General features: G+C 41.2%; 1 protein-coding gene across 1 annotated transcript in view; it reads right to left on the bottom strand.

Moving 5' to 3' along the window:
* SPEN (spen family transcriptional repressor) overlaps positions 1–16,338 on the bottom strand; it is a 67,051-nt gene that overhangs the window by 12,072 nt on the left and 38,641 nt on the right. The window contains 7 exon segments of the mRNA XM_059829955.1: positions 2,089–2,189; positions 3,847–3,960; positions 5,151–5,264; positions 5,845–5,970; positions 8,174–8,325; positions 9,228–9,428; positions 10,654–10,814. Coding sequence (XP_059685938.1) covers positions 2,089–2,189; positions 3,847–3,960; positions 5,151–5,264; positions 5,845–5,970; positions 8,174–8,325; positions 9,228–9,428; positions 10,654–10,814 — 969 coding nt within the window.

The raw sequence follows: 16,338 nt of genomic DNA, 5'->3' as shown, positions 1-16,338 counted from the left end.
CCTCCGAAAACATAAGTCAAAACTCAAGGTTGGAACCTCTCCATTACTAAGCAGTAACGTGGTAGTAAGATTTCTTTAAAAATCCTAAACCCTGTAAGGGATGATTTAATTCCAAAATGAGCTCTTCTGCTGCTTGTGACATGCTGACGTTGCCTATTTACAGTAAGACCAAGTCAACAAAAAAAATCAGATTGTTTATGAGATCAGGTGAATTCAGGGGAAGCGTTCAGTGAAGTCAGTCAATTATTAAGTTATTATCGCAATACCTCCGAACGGCAAAAATAAGCCATTTACAACACTGAACATGCCTCTTTGGCAGAGGGGTGGCATACAGCTGGTGCTCCAATTCTCCACCATTGCAGAGTGTTTTGCATACTCTATTTCACATATGTTTATTTGGCTTCACAGTTTATGTTTTATGTTAAAAGCTGACAGCTTCCACCTTTTAAGAAATGTACAAAATTGAAAAAGAACACAAAGAAACAAAACATGGAAGACAAAAACCTCATTCTGCAAGCAAAGTGGGACACTGTGAAAGGCAGCTGTGAAGTTAAAACAATTAATCATGGGTTTTGTTTTGTTTCGTGGTTTTTTTTTCCTTTGGTTCCTATTTAGACTAGCTACAACTACAACCTAAGAGAACCTGGTTAGTGCAGACCTTAGCGTCATTGCAAGGGACCGTGAACTGCCAGGAGGAGCTCAGAGGAGGACCAGAAGATGCAGAATTGCAAGACTCACCACAGAGCTCGCTCCATCACTCCGTGATTCATTATTCCTAAGTATCTCGTAATGACTGTGTGAGCATAATGACAGAAAAGGAAAACCAAGACTAATGTGTACCCAAGTATCACGTTGTTCCAGAAATCAGTGTTCTACTCAGAATTATTTCACGGCAAAGACAAGCCCAGCCGAATCCTGTGTTTTAAAAGACATCTGATAACGCACTTCTCTTTTCTGAATTTGGTGTAGTTCAGAGGAAATTATTACTGACTGCTTGCTGGCACATCACAACATCTGGCAAGGACTGGGGAACGCACACATTTACTTCCATTATGCAAATCCTGATTGCCAATTTCCAAACCCTCCTCGCTTTCAAATCTGGCAATTTTGCATCTCTGTTAGACCAATCTATTCTGCTCCAAAAAAATACTGAATTTATCTAGCTCACAGGTACAATCAGTGTCACGCTGGGCTTATTCATAGGTAAACCAGAACCCTAACAATTAAGCCAGCCTCCGAAGGTTAATAAAACACGGATATTTTATTCAGCCACTGGAGAAAGAAAAGCACAAAATGCAGAGCGCTTCTGTGCCAGGCTGCTCTCAGCCAGGGTCTGCAGAGATAAGTGGCCATGAAGGGGGAACACAAGCCTTTGCAGCATGTGCAAAATGGCCAGACGCCGTCATGACAGATGCTGCAGAAGGACATCAACACAGAACGCGTTTTTCATGTCAAATACAAAAAAAAAAAAAAAAAAAAAAAAGAAAAAGAAAAAGAAAAAAGCAAGCGGCCTCACTCACAGTTTATTATTTTATCAAGTTAACAAACTGAACTGTTGAAATGGGGTAGGTGGAAGACCAAATTTTACTCTCTGCTCAGCACATGAGCAGCAGTAGTTTATCAGACTATATATACACCTGTTAACCTATACATTTCTCTTGAGGGTACATGAAGGCATTACAGATAAGCTATTCTTTGCATTCCTAAGAAATGATGAATGCCTCACAACTGTATCCTGGTAACCCATCACAGTAACCGGATACTAAATATATAGATCACGCAGTCAGCCAAAACCTCCACCTAAGTATGAATTTCAGTAACCGACTACACTTCAGATGTGTGATATTCTGTCTGCTTTAATCTACACGGTTTAAATCTGACCACCTAAATTTATGTTAAAAAAGCAATATTGAAAATGTAAAAGACATTAAAAATATATTAAAATGTTGTTAACAGAACTTTTAAAAGAAGGATAAAGTTGAGAGGAATAAAACCAAGTGTTTAATAATTACGGCCTGAAGAGAGTTTAATTGCACTTAAGACGACGCTGGAAAAGTAAAAGACAGTAATAAAGATATTGACACGTGCCTTCTTTCTGCCAGCATTTCATAAAAGTCTCTGATATCTTGACCCGTTTTCTCCATGGAATGATAAAATGCCAACTGACTTTCTCGATTTGCAAAGTCCACCTGAAAAATAAAGGGTAAATCACGTTCAGTGAGAGAAACATCCCAGTTTTGGTCAACATTTCACTGTCTGCTGCAGTCTGAAGATGGGAGCAGAACTGAATAGGGGGATGGAATTTTTTAACAAAAAAAGGTCAAACGCTTCTCAGGACTGGTCCTACACACCCCCAGGAATAAAGACCTTTCTCTCTTAACTCAGCGTAGCTGTGTGGAGCTATATAACTACCTCCTTACTGGGGTATGTTGTTGTAACTGCCAGACCAGAGGCTTCTGTTCAGTAAACCAGCAGGAAAAATACACATTATTATCGTGGTATTGACGGTTTTAATACTACAACTCCAATTACAGTTCCAAAGTCCTTTTCATCTCAGTGCAGTGCTACAGCAGGTCAGTATTATTAATCTATTTCAGACTCCACGTTATTTGCCTGGGGTTATACAGCAAGGCAACAGCAGGGATGGGAAAGGAACCAAGCTGCCTGAATTGCAGCTCCCTATTCTAGCTACTCGAAGAGCTGATGTTTTCTAGCGGAGGGTGACAATATTAAGAAGCTAATGGCATAGCTGATGCAAAAAATTAAGGATTAGAATGGATTTAACTAGGTGTATTCCACATAATGCAATTTTTTTAACATTCTAGTGCCTTCTTTTTTAAAAAAATCAGCCTAGGTATTTGTATAACCACAGCAGTGGAGCACAGACATACACACATCATGGGTGTTGCTTATTTCAAAGTCGCTAAGTAGCAAGACCCACAAACACAAGATATGAAACTTTTAAATGACCACACATTTTACTGCATATAAAGGCTACTTATATTCAACCACCATGCTTAGAAACTACAGTATATCCAACTCCTGACCCCAATGGGTGTGAAGTTGCTAGGTTAATACACCAGATGAGAGAACATGCTTGAAATCATTACCCACTCTTTAGGACAGAAGAAAGGAGGAGGAGGAAGATAATTCAGAGGGTTGGCTGACACCTCACGTCCCCAATTAGTGGAACTGATGGGATAGTCGTAACAGGTATTACCCCATTCACCCAAATCCAAGACATCCCTGCAAACGTTAAGTGTTGCTCCAGGAAAAAGCACTTTTTATCTGTTTTTTTAAGTAGTGTTTTTAATTATTTTTTTTAAATTCTGTCACAAGGAAGGAGCAGCCATCGCAAGAGCAGATTGCACTCTTGGGTTGCCACACCCCACAACTATGGCATGCAAGCCACCGCCGATCGCCTCGGCCAGATCAAAAGCCTGGACATCAACACAGAGTAGCTGAAATGCAGCGATGTGTTATCCCAGAGGAACTCACACCCTCAGATTTCACTTTTCTAACACGAAAACAGACAAAAATTTGCCTTGGATTAAGGTAAATGAGGTAGTAACACGGACACCAACACTCAGGAGCTTAGAGAGACAAGTTCAGTGAAACAAACGGCAGAATACTGGAAAAGGCTTTATAAGTAACGGTTCAAGATACCCTAACATCTTGATAAGCCGAGTATAAAAAAATAGTTTAAGCCTTTGATATTTGGGACATATGTGTCCCGCTAAGTATTCCTTTTGACTGGCAGTCTGCAAATGCCAGCATTTAAGGGGTAAGGCCTAAATACAATTTGTTTCTCTTTTTTTTGTTTGTTTTGGAGGTCATTCTGCACACCTTAATTTTATTCCCACCGATTTTCCTCCCCTTGGTCTCTTTTACAGCTGCTTGTGCATATTCAATCTCATTGTAGAGAACCAGGGCCATGCCTTTTAAGCGGTCAAACACCACCTGTAAAAAACAAAAAAACAAAACAAAAACCAAATAAGAGCCTCATCCACAGGACTTAATGTCAGTCCCAACAAAATCCTAAGTCATGAGGATACCAGTAAGAAAATAATTTTTAGCAAGGTAAATTTCCAGGCTTTTCTGATGAGGCATATTGTAATGAAGAGACGATAAAAGGACACGGGACTGCTTTGAATTGTGGATATTGTGGCTTGAGGTATATTATGCCTTTATTTTGTTTTTCTGTATTTTACTTTTTTTTTTTTCTTTGGTGACTGAGTATTGTGGTTTCTCTTTGTTTACTTTCGTTTTTTTGAAAAATTTCCAATGTGTTTTAGGGGGGAAAAAAGGTAAAGGGAACATTTAACCCCAAAGTGGAAATAGCTTTTGCTATCACAGTCTGCAGTACCACTCGTCAGTTGCTAAAAGCCCAATTTCCAAATATTAGCTTCCTTTAGCAACATAAACTTACTATTCAAGCAACAACAGCTACAATAAAGAATGTGAAAGCTGCAACACAAACCCACAAAAATCCTTTAAGGAGGCAAGACCCTGATCCTGCAAAGATTTACACACGTTGCTCGACTTTAAGCACATCCATGTCCAACAGAAACACACAGGACGACTCACACGCTTAAGTTTAAGCACGTGCATAAATCACTAGCTTCGACCCACAGTGGGGCAGGTAACGCACTCCCACTGCGTGATACGGGTATGTTGCACCATCACTGACTTTCTCTCTTCTTTCACGTACTTGTGTCAGTGTTGACTATCGTAACTGGTTTTAAAGTTATTTTTTTGGTCTGATGAAAAAAGACAGTTATGTCTAATTATGTAATTAGCATACGTGAGTGTAACTACGTAATTAGACTGCTGTTCCTCCAGTGTTAGCCTTCTAAAGAAATTTTGTTGAGGAGAGACTGTACTGCACAAGAGCAACAAATGGTTTGCAATACTCATTATCTCGGCTCATTCAAAATACTCTTTTTTGTTTCCAAAACACCAGAAGCAACTGCTCTACATATCGGATCAACAGGATGCAAAGCTACAGAGCCCTGTTGGCCAAATTACACCCCAGAGAGAATTTCTCTACCTGAGCTATAAAGCCCTGGACAGTCGGGGTTGAAAGGACAGGATGGGAAGAAAGGAAGACAGTAACAACTTCAAACCACACACCAAAGCCTCCCACCTACCTTTACCACAGGCCCGTATCGGCAGAAATGTCGAGTTAAATACTGATCCGTAACGTTTGTAGAAAGACCATCTAACCACACGCAGTTTGTAGGCATGCTCTTTCCAAAACCCAGCTGAACACAAAAGGGCAAAACTTCCATCAGTACAATTCACAAGCGTTAAACTAACTGAACAGAGCACGCCTAATTAAAGTCTTATTGGAAGAAAGCTAGTCATTTGTACTGGTTTTCTAAAATTAGCATCTCGCGCAGGTGCAAGCAAGACAAAAATCAAATAGCAATTAATGAAAATAATTCTGCATGCTTAAACAAATACAGTGTTTGACAACATTTGTTTCTTCTACAATTTGAATGTATCTGAAAAGTGACAGGTTGACAGCTCTGGGGACTGACAGCCTCTGTTTATCGTCGGTACCGGTACAGCTTCCCCGCTCAGCCTTGCCAGACACGGACCTTCAAGGCCAGGGAATGTCAGTCTCCAAGTCTACTCAATCCTGGGGCTCCTTGCTGAGACAGCCAACAAAAATGCTGATTAATCCCAATTACGGTGGTGGTTGAAAGCATCACGGTCTAATCTGACCTACACATTAAAAAACATCTTTCTTCCATAAACTATGCTGATGCAAAATATCCTATGATGATGTAAATGAAAGTAACAAGGAGAAGGATACAGTCCACGGGAGGATTTCTTTACCTTGAGCCGGTTATTTCCAAGATATTCCCCATCCATCTTCTTAATTGCTTTACACACACTTGCAATATCACAGTACTGCAGGAATGCATACTGCGGAACACCGTTCACTTTCTTGATGTCGATATCCTGGGGAAAAACACAAAACAGAACCATCGACAGTAAGCAACAGGCCAAAAAGGACATTCAACAGGGTCAATTAGATCTAAGTGGACTTTTTTCTGAGAGACACACATGGCACAGCAAGCACTCTTTAATTAATATTTTCTTCAGAGAGAGGATTTAAACAACAGTAGATGGTTAAAAACTCCACTGTTATGCTGTATCTCGTTCAACGCCAAAACCAAATCCTTACTGACGCAGGGCAAGCTCTTCATGATGCCGATTTAAAATTCAACCCCGCAGAAGTAAGCCTGACCTGATCAACAAATAGTAGCTTTAGTTTATTAATGTTCTGTCAAGAAGAGACAACTCAGAACCAAAGAAATAGAGATTAATTTTCGCTCGCAAAGGCTCAAGAGAAAACAACCTACTCCGATCCTCACTTCTAAGCCAAGAGGCAAGCAGGGTTTCTTTTCCAAATAAACATGATCCATCCTGTTCCTAGAAACAGAAAGTGATGCTGGACTCGTCTCTTGAACCAACTTGGCACTGACATGGCAAAGGCAAAAAGGATCCTCAACTTCTATCGCTGCTGGTATTTGATCCTGAGCCACCATGGGCCCATTCAAAAGTAAGTGCAGTCATGAGAAAGCTACAAAAGCCTAGTACAGGCTGATTTTAATCAATTTAAAAAAAACAGCAAGCTTGGAGTTGACATTTGGTTAACATTCAAGCTCAGCACTAGTACTGGCAAAGGTACCAAAAGCCTCTGAACAAACTCATGATAATATGATTCATTCCAAGCTGAAAATAGAAGGTGGAGTGTTTCGTTTTATTTGTTTCAATAGCACAAGTTTCCTTTGTGAGCTACATGCCAACGCCAGCACACGAATTTAAGCACTTAACGTTCCAACATCCAGGATAGACTAATTTCATGGTTAATAAATTTAGGGACAAGGCAGCAGTTTGATACGGTCTCACCCAAGAGCTCTTTATCTGGGAAAACAGAAGTAAACAGGGAGATTTACACAACTATTAGACTTCTATAGCCCTGGCCTAATGATTTAAGTGGAATACTAATAGAGGACTACATTTCCAAGAGTCTGAAGTAGCACTATTGCAACCGTGGCAAACTATACTTGACCACTTACCCTAGGCAAGCAATTCCTTCTGACAGGCAAATAAAATACCATTACTTTGCTCATTATCCACTGGAAAGGTTATAAAGCTGGTCCCTTTTGCACCTGAGCTTGTAAGTTTTCATGGAAACTGTGCAAGGCAGCACTGCTGCTGAATTCTGACCCATTAATAATGTTGACAGGACAGCACTATTTCACAGAAAAGCCAATTTACAAGACAGTGCACTACTACTGATAAGCATCTTTATCAGGACAGCTCTGCTGGTATAACATTAGGAAAGGCTTTAAGCCGCAGACACTGCGTGAATTCATAAATCAGTGCTGATGTCAAGGATACAGCAGAGGCTGGATGCGCAAGAGCTGCCAGACATCATAAAATGTAAATTTTGTATTTGTCCGCATCGTATATGGAAGCACACCTCCCCTTTTTTTTGGGGGGGAAGTACGTACGGGGTTCCTGGTACGTGCAACTGACACCTCAACAGTTACAGAAGTATTTCAGAGCAGAATGAGTAAGGCACAGAATGCTCATAAGCAGCCACAGCTACTAGAAGAATACTGTACAGCGAGCATAAAAAACAAACTATTGGTGCTGAAGTCCAAATTCAATTAATTAAACTGACTGTGGATAGTTACTTTACTTTTCTGGGAAATTTCTCTTAAATGCAATATTGGCACGACTTGATAGAAAGTGGCATGAGGAGAGGAGAGGGGGATGACTGCTGCTCTACCTCGTTCAGATACGCCTGCTCAGCTGAAAACCCAAATCCCGCGTGTGTCATCATGAACCCATCTGCTCTGCGCCTCTTCTGCCCTATTGTCAGGGCACAGACTGTGATAGCTGATGGCTACTTCCACATGCAGCAACTAAACCCCCTTTGTTTCAGAAATTAACGGGAAACTGAGACTTCATAGAGTTGTACTGATGCAACATGAAAATAACACCAGGCATGTTTACATCCCAACTACCTATAGTTAGGCTTTTCTGCAAAGGCTCTGACGTTACGATTTACTGCCGCTCGTAGCATTTTACAGGCCTGTACAGAATGAACGGGCAACAACACCCTACGTAGTACAGAGAATTCACATACCACTATTCCACCAAAGCGCTGAAAGATGTTGCGAAGGTCATGGTAGGTGGTTGTTTTCTCCAGGTTGCCAATGAAGAGAGTTCTTGTTGCTTTCGGGTGAAACTCGTCTATCCTTTCATCCAAAGGACGAAATTCATTCTCACTTTCAGTTTCTAAAAGTAAAAGAGAGCAAGAAATTTGTAATGCACAGAGGTGTTTTTCATGTGGGTTCGGTTCACGTCGATTTGTTTGTTCAAGCCTACTTCCTGACAAGCAGATATGATCTGAACGAGAGTAACCAACATCTTTGACAAAAATACGCAGCACTACACTCGTGAATTGTGTCATTTACATGGAATTTGAAATCTCTGCATCACACCACTGGGCGAGTGCTGAGGAATCTGAGCATCCTCAGGTGAAAAAGTAGCTGCATACTCCAACTGCTTCTCTAGAAATTTTTTCTTTTAGCAAATATTAATGCCTACCATGAATTCAAATAAGGCTTCACTGTACTTGGGGAACAGCAAATAAGGCTTCACTGTACTTGGGGAACAGCACATGGAAGAGGTTTCTTTTCACAAATCAATTTTTAAACAAGCAACTGAAGTACAGACTGAAAACTTAACCCCACGCTCAATGCTGTAGTTTTCACCGGTTGGTCATTTGGGCTACGCAGCCTCAAAAATGCAGCCGTCGTTAGCTGTTTTAATTAAAAGCAGAAAAAACAAGCCTGTGAGGACTCAGTGCTACGCTTACACCACCCGCTGGCTTCTGCTCCACTGAGACATGGAAGATGAGATTGTTTCTTCCAGCAGCCAGCAGATCCCACTGTTTGAGAGGATGGCAGGTTTCCTTCTCTGAGGTTTCAGACTGGAACTCTCTCCCTGTTTGACCTAAGAGCATCCACTCTTCTTGCTCTGGAATTTATTCTGGCGTATTTCCCAGTCTCTTTAAATTATGCTTCTGCAGAAAGGCAGTTTTAACATTTCTTGCTCCTATGCTGCCTCTTTATAACAGCCCATGAATATGCCCAGAGCAGTCACGTGTCCAGTTCAAAAAAGGGCATGGACCTTACCTGGTCCTATCCAGGCCGTGACTTCAATCTGCATGCCGAAGAAAAGTTTTCCTTTTGAGGCATTTAGTGCTTTTTCCTGGTCCTCCTGCTGTCGGAAGAACACCAGTCCATACCGTTCCTCAGAAGCCCCGTGAATCTGCACCGACGTCACCTTTCCGTACTTCTTGAATTCGTGGAAAAGTCCATCTTTAAGGCTTGTATCTAAACCAACAAATAAACATTAGTACTATAAAACCGTATTTTTTACCGATTTAATAGCACCATAAAAGACATGAAGAAATCTGATCTTCCTTCTGAAATTTGACTTCCCCAGTTTAACCTGAATCTCAGTGTTCACAGAAGTGCCTTTTTAATTTTGTGTGTTAATTTTGACAATGTCAAAAGCTTCTGTCTGATGTTTCTCTTTGCCTTGATTTTTAAACCCAAGAACCTACACATGCAAGGTTTTATATCGCTAAAGCTGGCAGTGTATGGTTATTTCTTCTAAGAGACATCCAATTCAAGATGAAGAAGAAACAAACGGTGTTACTTCATTAATAATCCCACATGGATACTGCGTAGAGCAGTTTTCCAAGGCTGGGATGAGGCACCTGGAATGGAGATTAAAATTATATAGCCTTCAGTTCAGTCACTTCAGAAAGGTAACTAGGCAGATTCAACAGATTTTGCAAAATCTGACTCACGACCACACAATCTGCCTGGGATCTGCGGGGTATTTACCTCGGTGTTGCGTCACTTCAAGGAATACTACAGAAATAAAATCTATAGAATGAATATTAACATTGTGAGGTATGCTGCTCACAAAGTTAATACATATTATTTTAATTCAGCCAGTGCCTTTGTATCCACGAATTATGGTACAACTGTTTTACAAACGATCCCATGCTGGTTTTTTCTGTGGGATCTCTCCTGCATTCGGCACAGGGAACAGAGAGTGATCACGTGCACTCCTCAGCGAGTGGTTTCCTTCATTATTTACCATGCAATATTCAACGCCATTACGAATATGCTCATGGATGCTTTACAGCACTCAGCACTCAACAGGAAAAAAACGAAGTTTTTGTACATAAAAAAGAAACTGAGGCATGGCGAGAATAAATGGTCCAAGTTTTAAGTGAAAAATTTGACGCTTCAGGTTCTTCCCCAGGGAAATCCAGGTTACTGTTTCAAAGCACCAGCTCCAGTAACTGTAAGTGCTCAAGCCCAGGGACTCAAGCTAGGGACCTGCAGGATTTCTCACAGATGGTCGCTAATTAAGCAATATTCCCACTGTCACACAAGAACCGAGGCAGCGGCAGAGAGAGAATCCCGTCCTCAGAGGCAGCACGTGGCTGCCGTGTCAAAGACACGATAACGGTTATTTAACCAGTCCCTAACCTGCTTCCTACTCCTTTTTTCCCTGTTTCACTTTCCCAAGGGAACTTACCTGTTGAGCGCACTGGAAGATTTTGAACCTTGATCCCAAAACTTTTCCGGGGTTCATCTTTCTCCAGAGACGGAAGCAGCTGGGACGCAGGCGCTGGGACGGCTGTCGACTGAACTGACCGTGCCGGGGACTCGTCACTCGAGCTGCTGCTGGAGTCACTGCTATAAACGGCACAAAGGAAACAACAGATGAGTGTGTGGAGATGCAAAGCGACCAGAGGACACGGGTATTTTATTTGAAGAGCAAAATGTGAGCGTTTTTGCTCATCTGCAGGCCTTCCTCTCTCCTTTGCCTGATGCGGAAAATCCCATTTCCGTAACACAGCCCAGTTATACACACGAATTTAGAATCATTCTACAAATATTCTCGTCCAAAGCCCTCAGAGAAGACAGTCAGGGAAACAGAATATGGGTAAAATGTCAGATAGATCCTGTTACGCGCCATGACAATGGCGGAGATTTAATTAAGTGTAATACAATGTTGTATCAGCTTAGGAGCTGTGTGGGAAAACTGGAGAAAGACAGAGAGGGTACACAGGTCTGCCGAAGCCTGAAAATCCCTCCTAGCGCTCTCACGTACCAAAAAAGAAGTAGTATCGTGCTCTCAGGTGCCACTGTCAATCTGAGAGTCGACCCTAGAGTTCTCCTTATTGCCTCTTGCATATCTTTAAAAAAAGATCCGCACCTCTGATGATACCAAAATCTCGTGCGAGAAAATCGTGGCAAGTTTTTTTTGTCAACTGTTCGAGAATAACCTGGGCAGATGTGTATGAACCAGCAAACGCTATCTGCAGGCTCAGCCTCAACAGCCAACTTCAGGGTATAAAGAATTCAGACCCAAGAACATCTTTTATAAACAATAATTACAGCAGAACAGGATTTGCATATTAGATCACACAGGGAGTCAATCTAGTCCACCAACTCTTGACGGTGCAGATCGTTAGATGCTTCGCAGGAAGAGTAAGAAATACAGAGAATAATGTTATTAAAGCTTGCCCAGTGGGGACACGTCATCTTCTTCAGCGGCTGATTTCTTCCCCGAGGCATGAGGGCTTATAACATCGCTAAAAATAATTTTGTCTGACATAACCCTGGAGACTCTCATTCTCCATTACACAAGCAGCCTTCTAAAAAATTCTGTTGGAATTTCAACTTGGTGGCTGGAGGGGAGAGATCTGCCACGTACAAAAATAACTCCGTCAGTTTTAAATTTGCTGCTTTCCATTTAAATTTTATGTTCCTCTCCGCATCACATCAGAAAAACGATAACCAAGTTTATCTTTTTCTTCTTATATTCCCTCTTTACATTAAACCATTTAACTTTTTCTAGTCTTTTCCCAGGGAAACCATTTCAGGCTTCTAATAATTTTCATGATTTGATTTTGTGACCTCTTCTACTACACTCTTTTTTTGTGGGTGTACAGTTTATATAACGCCAGGGTAACAGTGACAGAGTCATTTTTCTTAAAACATTCCAGAAAACTGGGGTTTTTTCTGAAGATCTTGGTGTAACGAGAGCTGTGGCACATTAGTAAAAGCCCCTGGGCTCTGTCCCCATTATATTTGGAGGCGCAGAAGCGAGGGCAATCTCGCTTACAAACAATCGAAGGAGGATATAAAAACACGCCAGACCAAAACAAAACCAAACAAAAAGGTCAAAAATACAGAAGTAATAATAAACATGAGAAACTCTCCTCCCAGTCTCACCCTCTCATTACAACCCTCCCGTCCAGTTGACATCGAGCCGCTTCACACGTTGGTGCCTTTCCCACACACTCTCCTCCTACTCCTCCGTCCCCGGAGGAGGAGGTTCAGTGTCGCTTTGGGAGAGGAGAGAAAATAAAGCCATGCCAGAAAAGGAGTGAGAAACTGAGCCCTTCCTCCTGCGCTCCTCTCCCGAGGCGGGCTCTGCTATATGCTCGCCACCCTGCACCACCCAACCTGTTACTTCATATACAATAATGTTTCCCATCTTCCCATCTACTGGGAAGGAAACCCCTTCCAAACACAAGGAAACCCCTTGTGTTTCTCAGCTCTGAATTTCCTACCACCAAAGACGCCCGTTCACAGCCTCGTTTTTCTTCCAAATTCGTAAACTGCCTTTCTTTTTGCCTCACCTGCATTTGTGCAACCTGCTTTCATGCCCTCTTCATTAATAAACTATTTCATTGCTAAAAGTGAAGCATGCTGCAATTCACTCTTCATCTTTTGCCCATTTCTCCCGCTCCCTCTGCCTCCTACCTTTCGGCTAACTCTGGCAATGCTGGATCACCTCAAGTCCTCATTAAATTGAAGTTCTTCTCTACAGCGTTTTGGGAAAAGAAGGACAAACCCAGCCCCACGTGAACAGGCCTTCAGTAGTCTCAAGGGGTAATATCAGCAATCGCCTACTACTATGAAATAAATTGGCAAAGAATAGAAAAAGTTTAATACACAAATATAGTCAGAGAACGTGTGTGGGGAGAATCTGAAAATAATTCCCAAGCTGAGAGCAGTACCACGCGGTTTACCATTCCCCTGGGGAAGGCTAAAATAAGATTTTAGGGCTGCAGCAAGCCTCTGCCCCGTATGCATTTTTACTTTCCCTTCTCACGTCTTGATGCTCAGTATTATGATCAACTACCTACCTCCTAAAGCATTTTAAATATTCTACTTTGCTAAGAATGTATCTTTTAAGTAAAAGGCAGCACTGAATTTCTATTTAAGCAGTGCTTTAAAATGGGAACAGGCTATTTTTAGCTTTTTTTTTATGAGGATGTTTAAAATATGGAGCATACTGTTAAAATCATAGCATTCCACTGGGAAAAAAAAGATAATCTCCCAGTAACACCGTAAGACGCCCAAGCGATCAAACAGCTGTCTAACAGGGTGATAAATTCTACAATGAGAGTTTTAATTCCACGCAACTTTGGGAAACAAAGATCATGCTGATAATTTCCACTTCCCCAGGGAGTTTTAGGGATACATGTCCCTAAGCAAATCGAGACTTTCTGACAGATTCCAGAAAAAAACAAACATTGTTTCCTGACTCTGTTTTTAGAAAGAAAAAAAAAAAACACGGTAGCAAGAACAATTTTCCTTTCTTTAGGGAAAGCCTCTCCACTTTTCCAATTGAAGAAGCATAGAAGCATGGATATAATAATTCAAAAGTAAGTCAAAGGTTTTATGTACTGTGAATAGGAGAATGATGGAAGAGTTAATTATAGCTGCTGTGTCATCCAGTTATAGCACACAGCAGAATCAAAATAAAGCATCTGACAGTGAATTATACGTAGTCTCAGGCAGAAAAACAGAACTTCAACTACCCCAGCTTTAAAAATATACAAAACTAAAGCATGTAAGCTGCACAAGGATATGTTCCCAGAATATATTACAATGAGAATATGGCTTTTCTTTTCCCTGTGAGTAATTCTGAAAACAACTATCCTTTGCCAACTCACAGAAAATAAGTTACTAAAAATTCTTCTAGCAAAATTGATTTTAGAAAAACAAGCTAGGGCAATTTTAACCGGGGAATATAACAGATAGGTTAAAACAGCAGCTCTGATAACCTCCTTCTTGGAAATATTTCCAGTAATCAATAGGTCTTGGGGCAGGCCAAAAAATGGCGTAAAGAAAATGGCTTTGTAACGTCATTTTGCGCTTCCGCTAACAGTATCAAACCCGCGATGATCTTTTCCAGAAGCAGAGCGTGCTCTGGCACACAGCCTTTTCCCAACACGGGAAAACCTGCTCTTCAACATCCATGTAAACTCAGCGGAGCAGAATGCCAGCACACAGAAAAACTAATCTCCTGAGCTGTCACAACACACGCGTTTCACAGAGAGGGAGCCTGTGCTGGGAATTTGCTTTTTTAAACATCTCGGGCCTGCAGCTTCAGCTGCCTCTTCGGTGGTTTGCAGACCTCTTCTGGTGACATATGCTCATTTATGAAAAACTTGACGTTTTAACCAGGAAGGATTTCAGATGCTCTTTTGTCTGGCCCAGATAGCTTCTAAAACGAGTTTCACTCCAGCTTGTATCATGGCATCATAGCAATGTAAAATAGAGATTTTTGATTTTGCTGTTGGCAAATCAGATGGAAAAATCTGAGCTATAAAGGAGATGGTACTTATTTTAATAAGGAGGTGGGCATGAAATCCTTCTCTTACACATGCATTCTACTACAAGCATAGTTTACGAGCCCTTTTAAAGTATTAATCTGCCTTCCATAATTGCCTACAGTGTTTTACAAGTATATAGGATGTGTGTGTTCTTAGTCACGGTATTTATGTAACTATTTTCTATTAATCAAGATAAACTCTAGTCGTAATCCAGTCTTTAAGTTTTATCCATACGGGCTGAATCCCAAAGACTCAAGATGCAAGAATCTAGCAGTGGGGTTCAGATCACAAAACTGAGCCCAAATAGGCCTGGTTTCAGTACACTGCGGCTAATTTAAACACACAGACTTTTCCTTTTCTCCCTTGTAACTGCAAAGGTGACATTTCAATTCCTGGTGCAAGCATCCTGTATTACCAGTCCTCATTTCCACAGAAACATCTCATTTTCAAGAAACTGCATTTTGCAGCTCCAGTAACTAACTATGAAGTTACGCTCCATTTATGTATGGAAAATGAAAGCACTTGGGCGAAGAATACAAAGTGAGCCATTCTCTTTGTTCCCCAGCAAAAAGGAGATAAAAGAGAGACTCCAGACCAGTTGATGTAACAGGATACCCGCTGCTTTTCGTCAATGGCAGCTGCGCTGAATCGAGGGATCTCACAACCTGCCCTACCCTTCTGCGATTTTAAAATGTGGGACAATTGTCGTTTCTGCGAATTGATTTGAGAACGGTGAGTCAGCTGCAAGGCTGGTGACTACCCTCCTCACAGCAAGCAGGAAACACCGCAGCCTTCGTGGAAAATAAAGCAGGAAGAAGCATTAACACGCACTGCGGGTGATGCGCTGCCAAACTTCAGGTTTAAAAAAAAAAAAAACAAAACAAAGAAACAACAAAACAAAACAAAAGCTACCTCTAACTGTCAGAGCAAGTTAAGAAACAAGCCACCCAAAATAATTGGAAACCCTTTTCATTTTTCAAGGGAACACATGCCAAATTTCAGCAGGAAAAAAAGTAAAAATGAAGTTTGTTTTGTTTTGTTTTTTTTAATAGCTGCGTTCAAAAAATGTTTAACCAGAACTGGTAAATGATCCAGGATTCCTTTTACAGAAATATGCAGAGCGATTATTTTTTATTTCCTGCCAAAATTAACTGAAATCAGGAACTCTGCCTAGATCAGCTATGATTCAACACCCTGTCAAAATAATCTCTAAGTAAAGATTATCTCCTAGAAAGATCTATTCAGGACAATAACACAGGACAACCTCCCGCAGCACGAGTCCCAGCTGACGGCAGGTTGTTCTCACGGCTGATGTCAGCAGCGGATTCCCAAGTCGGGTCAGGAAATCCAAAGTTAATGTACAGTCGGAAGCAACAGGAACCCTTTTTTCTTCTCCCTCCCTTTCCAGAGCTGAGTTAAGTCACCGTAGATGATCTCTATGCAAAAAACACCAGCTGCAAAAGTCAGCTAGTGACAGTGCTGTGTGCTGATCAGCTCTACCCAGAAGACGCAAATCCTTGCAATACTTTATATATCATCAATAGGCTTCGGAAAGAAACTGCCAGTTAAGATCTCTCGGACCT

This window comes from Gavia stellata, chromosome 27 (genome assembly GCF_030936135.1).
Source record: "Gavia stellata isolate bGavSte3 chromosome 27, bGavSte3.hap2, whole genome shotgun sequence".
NCBI classification, from domain to species: domain Eukaryota; kingdom Metazoa; phylum Chordata; class Aves; order Gaviiformes; family Gaviidae; genus Gavia; species Gavia stellata.
Note: the sequence above shows the minus strand (reverse complement) of the source record. Positions and strands in the feature narration are given on the sequence as shown.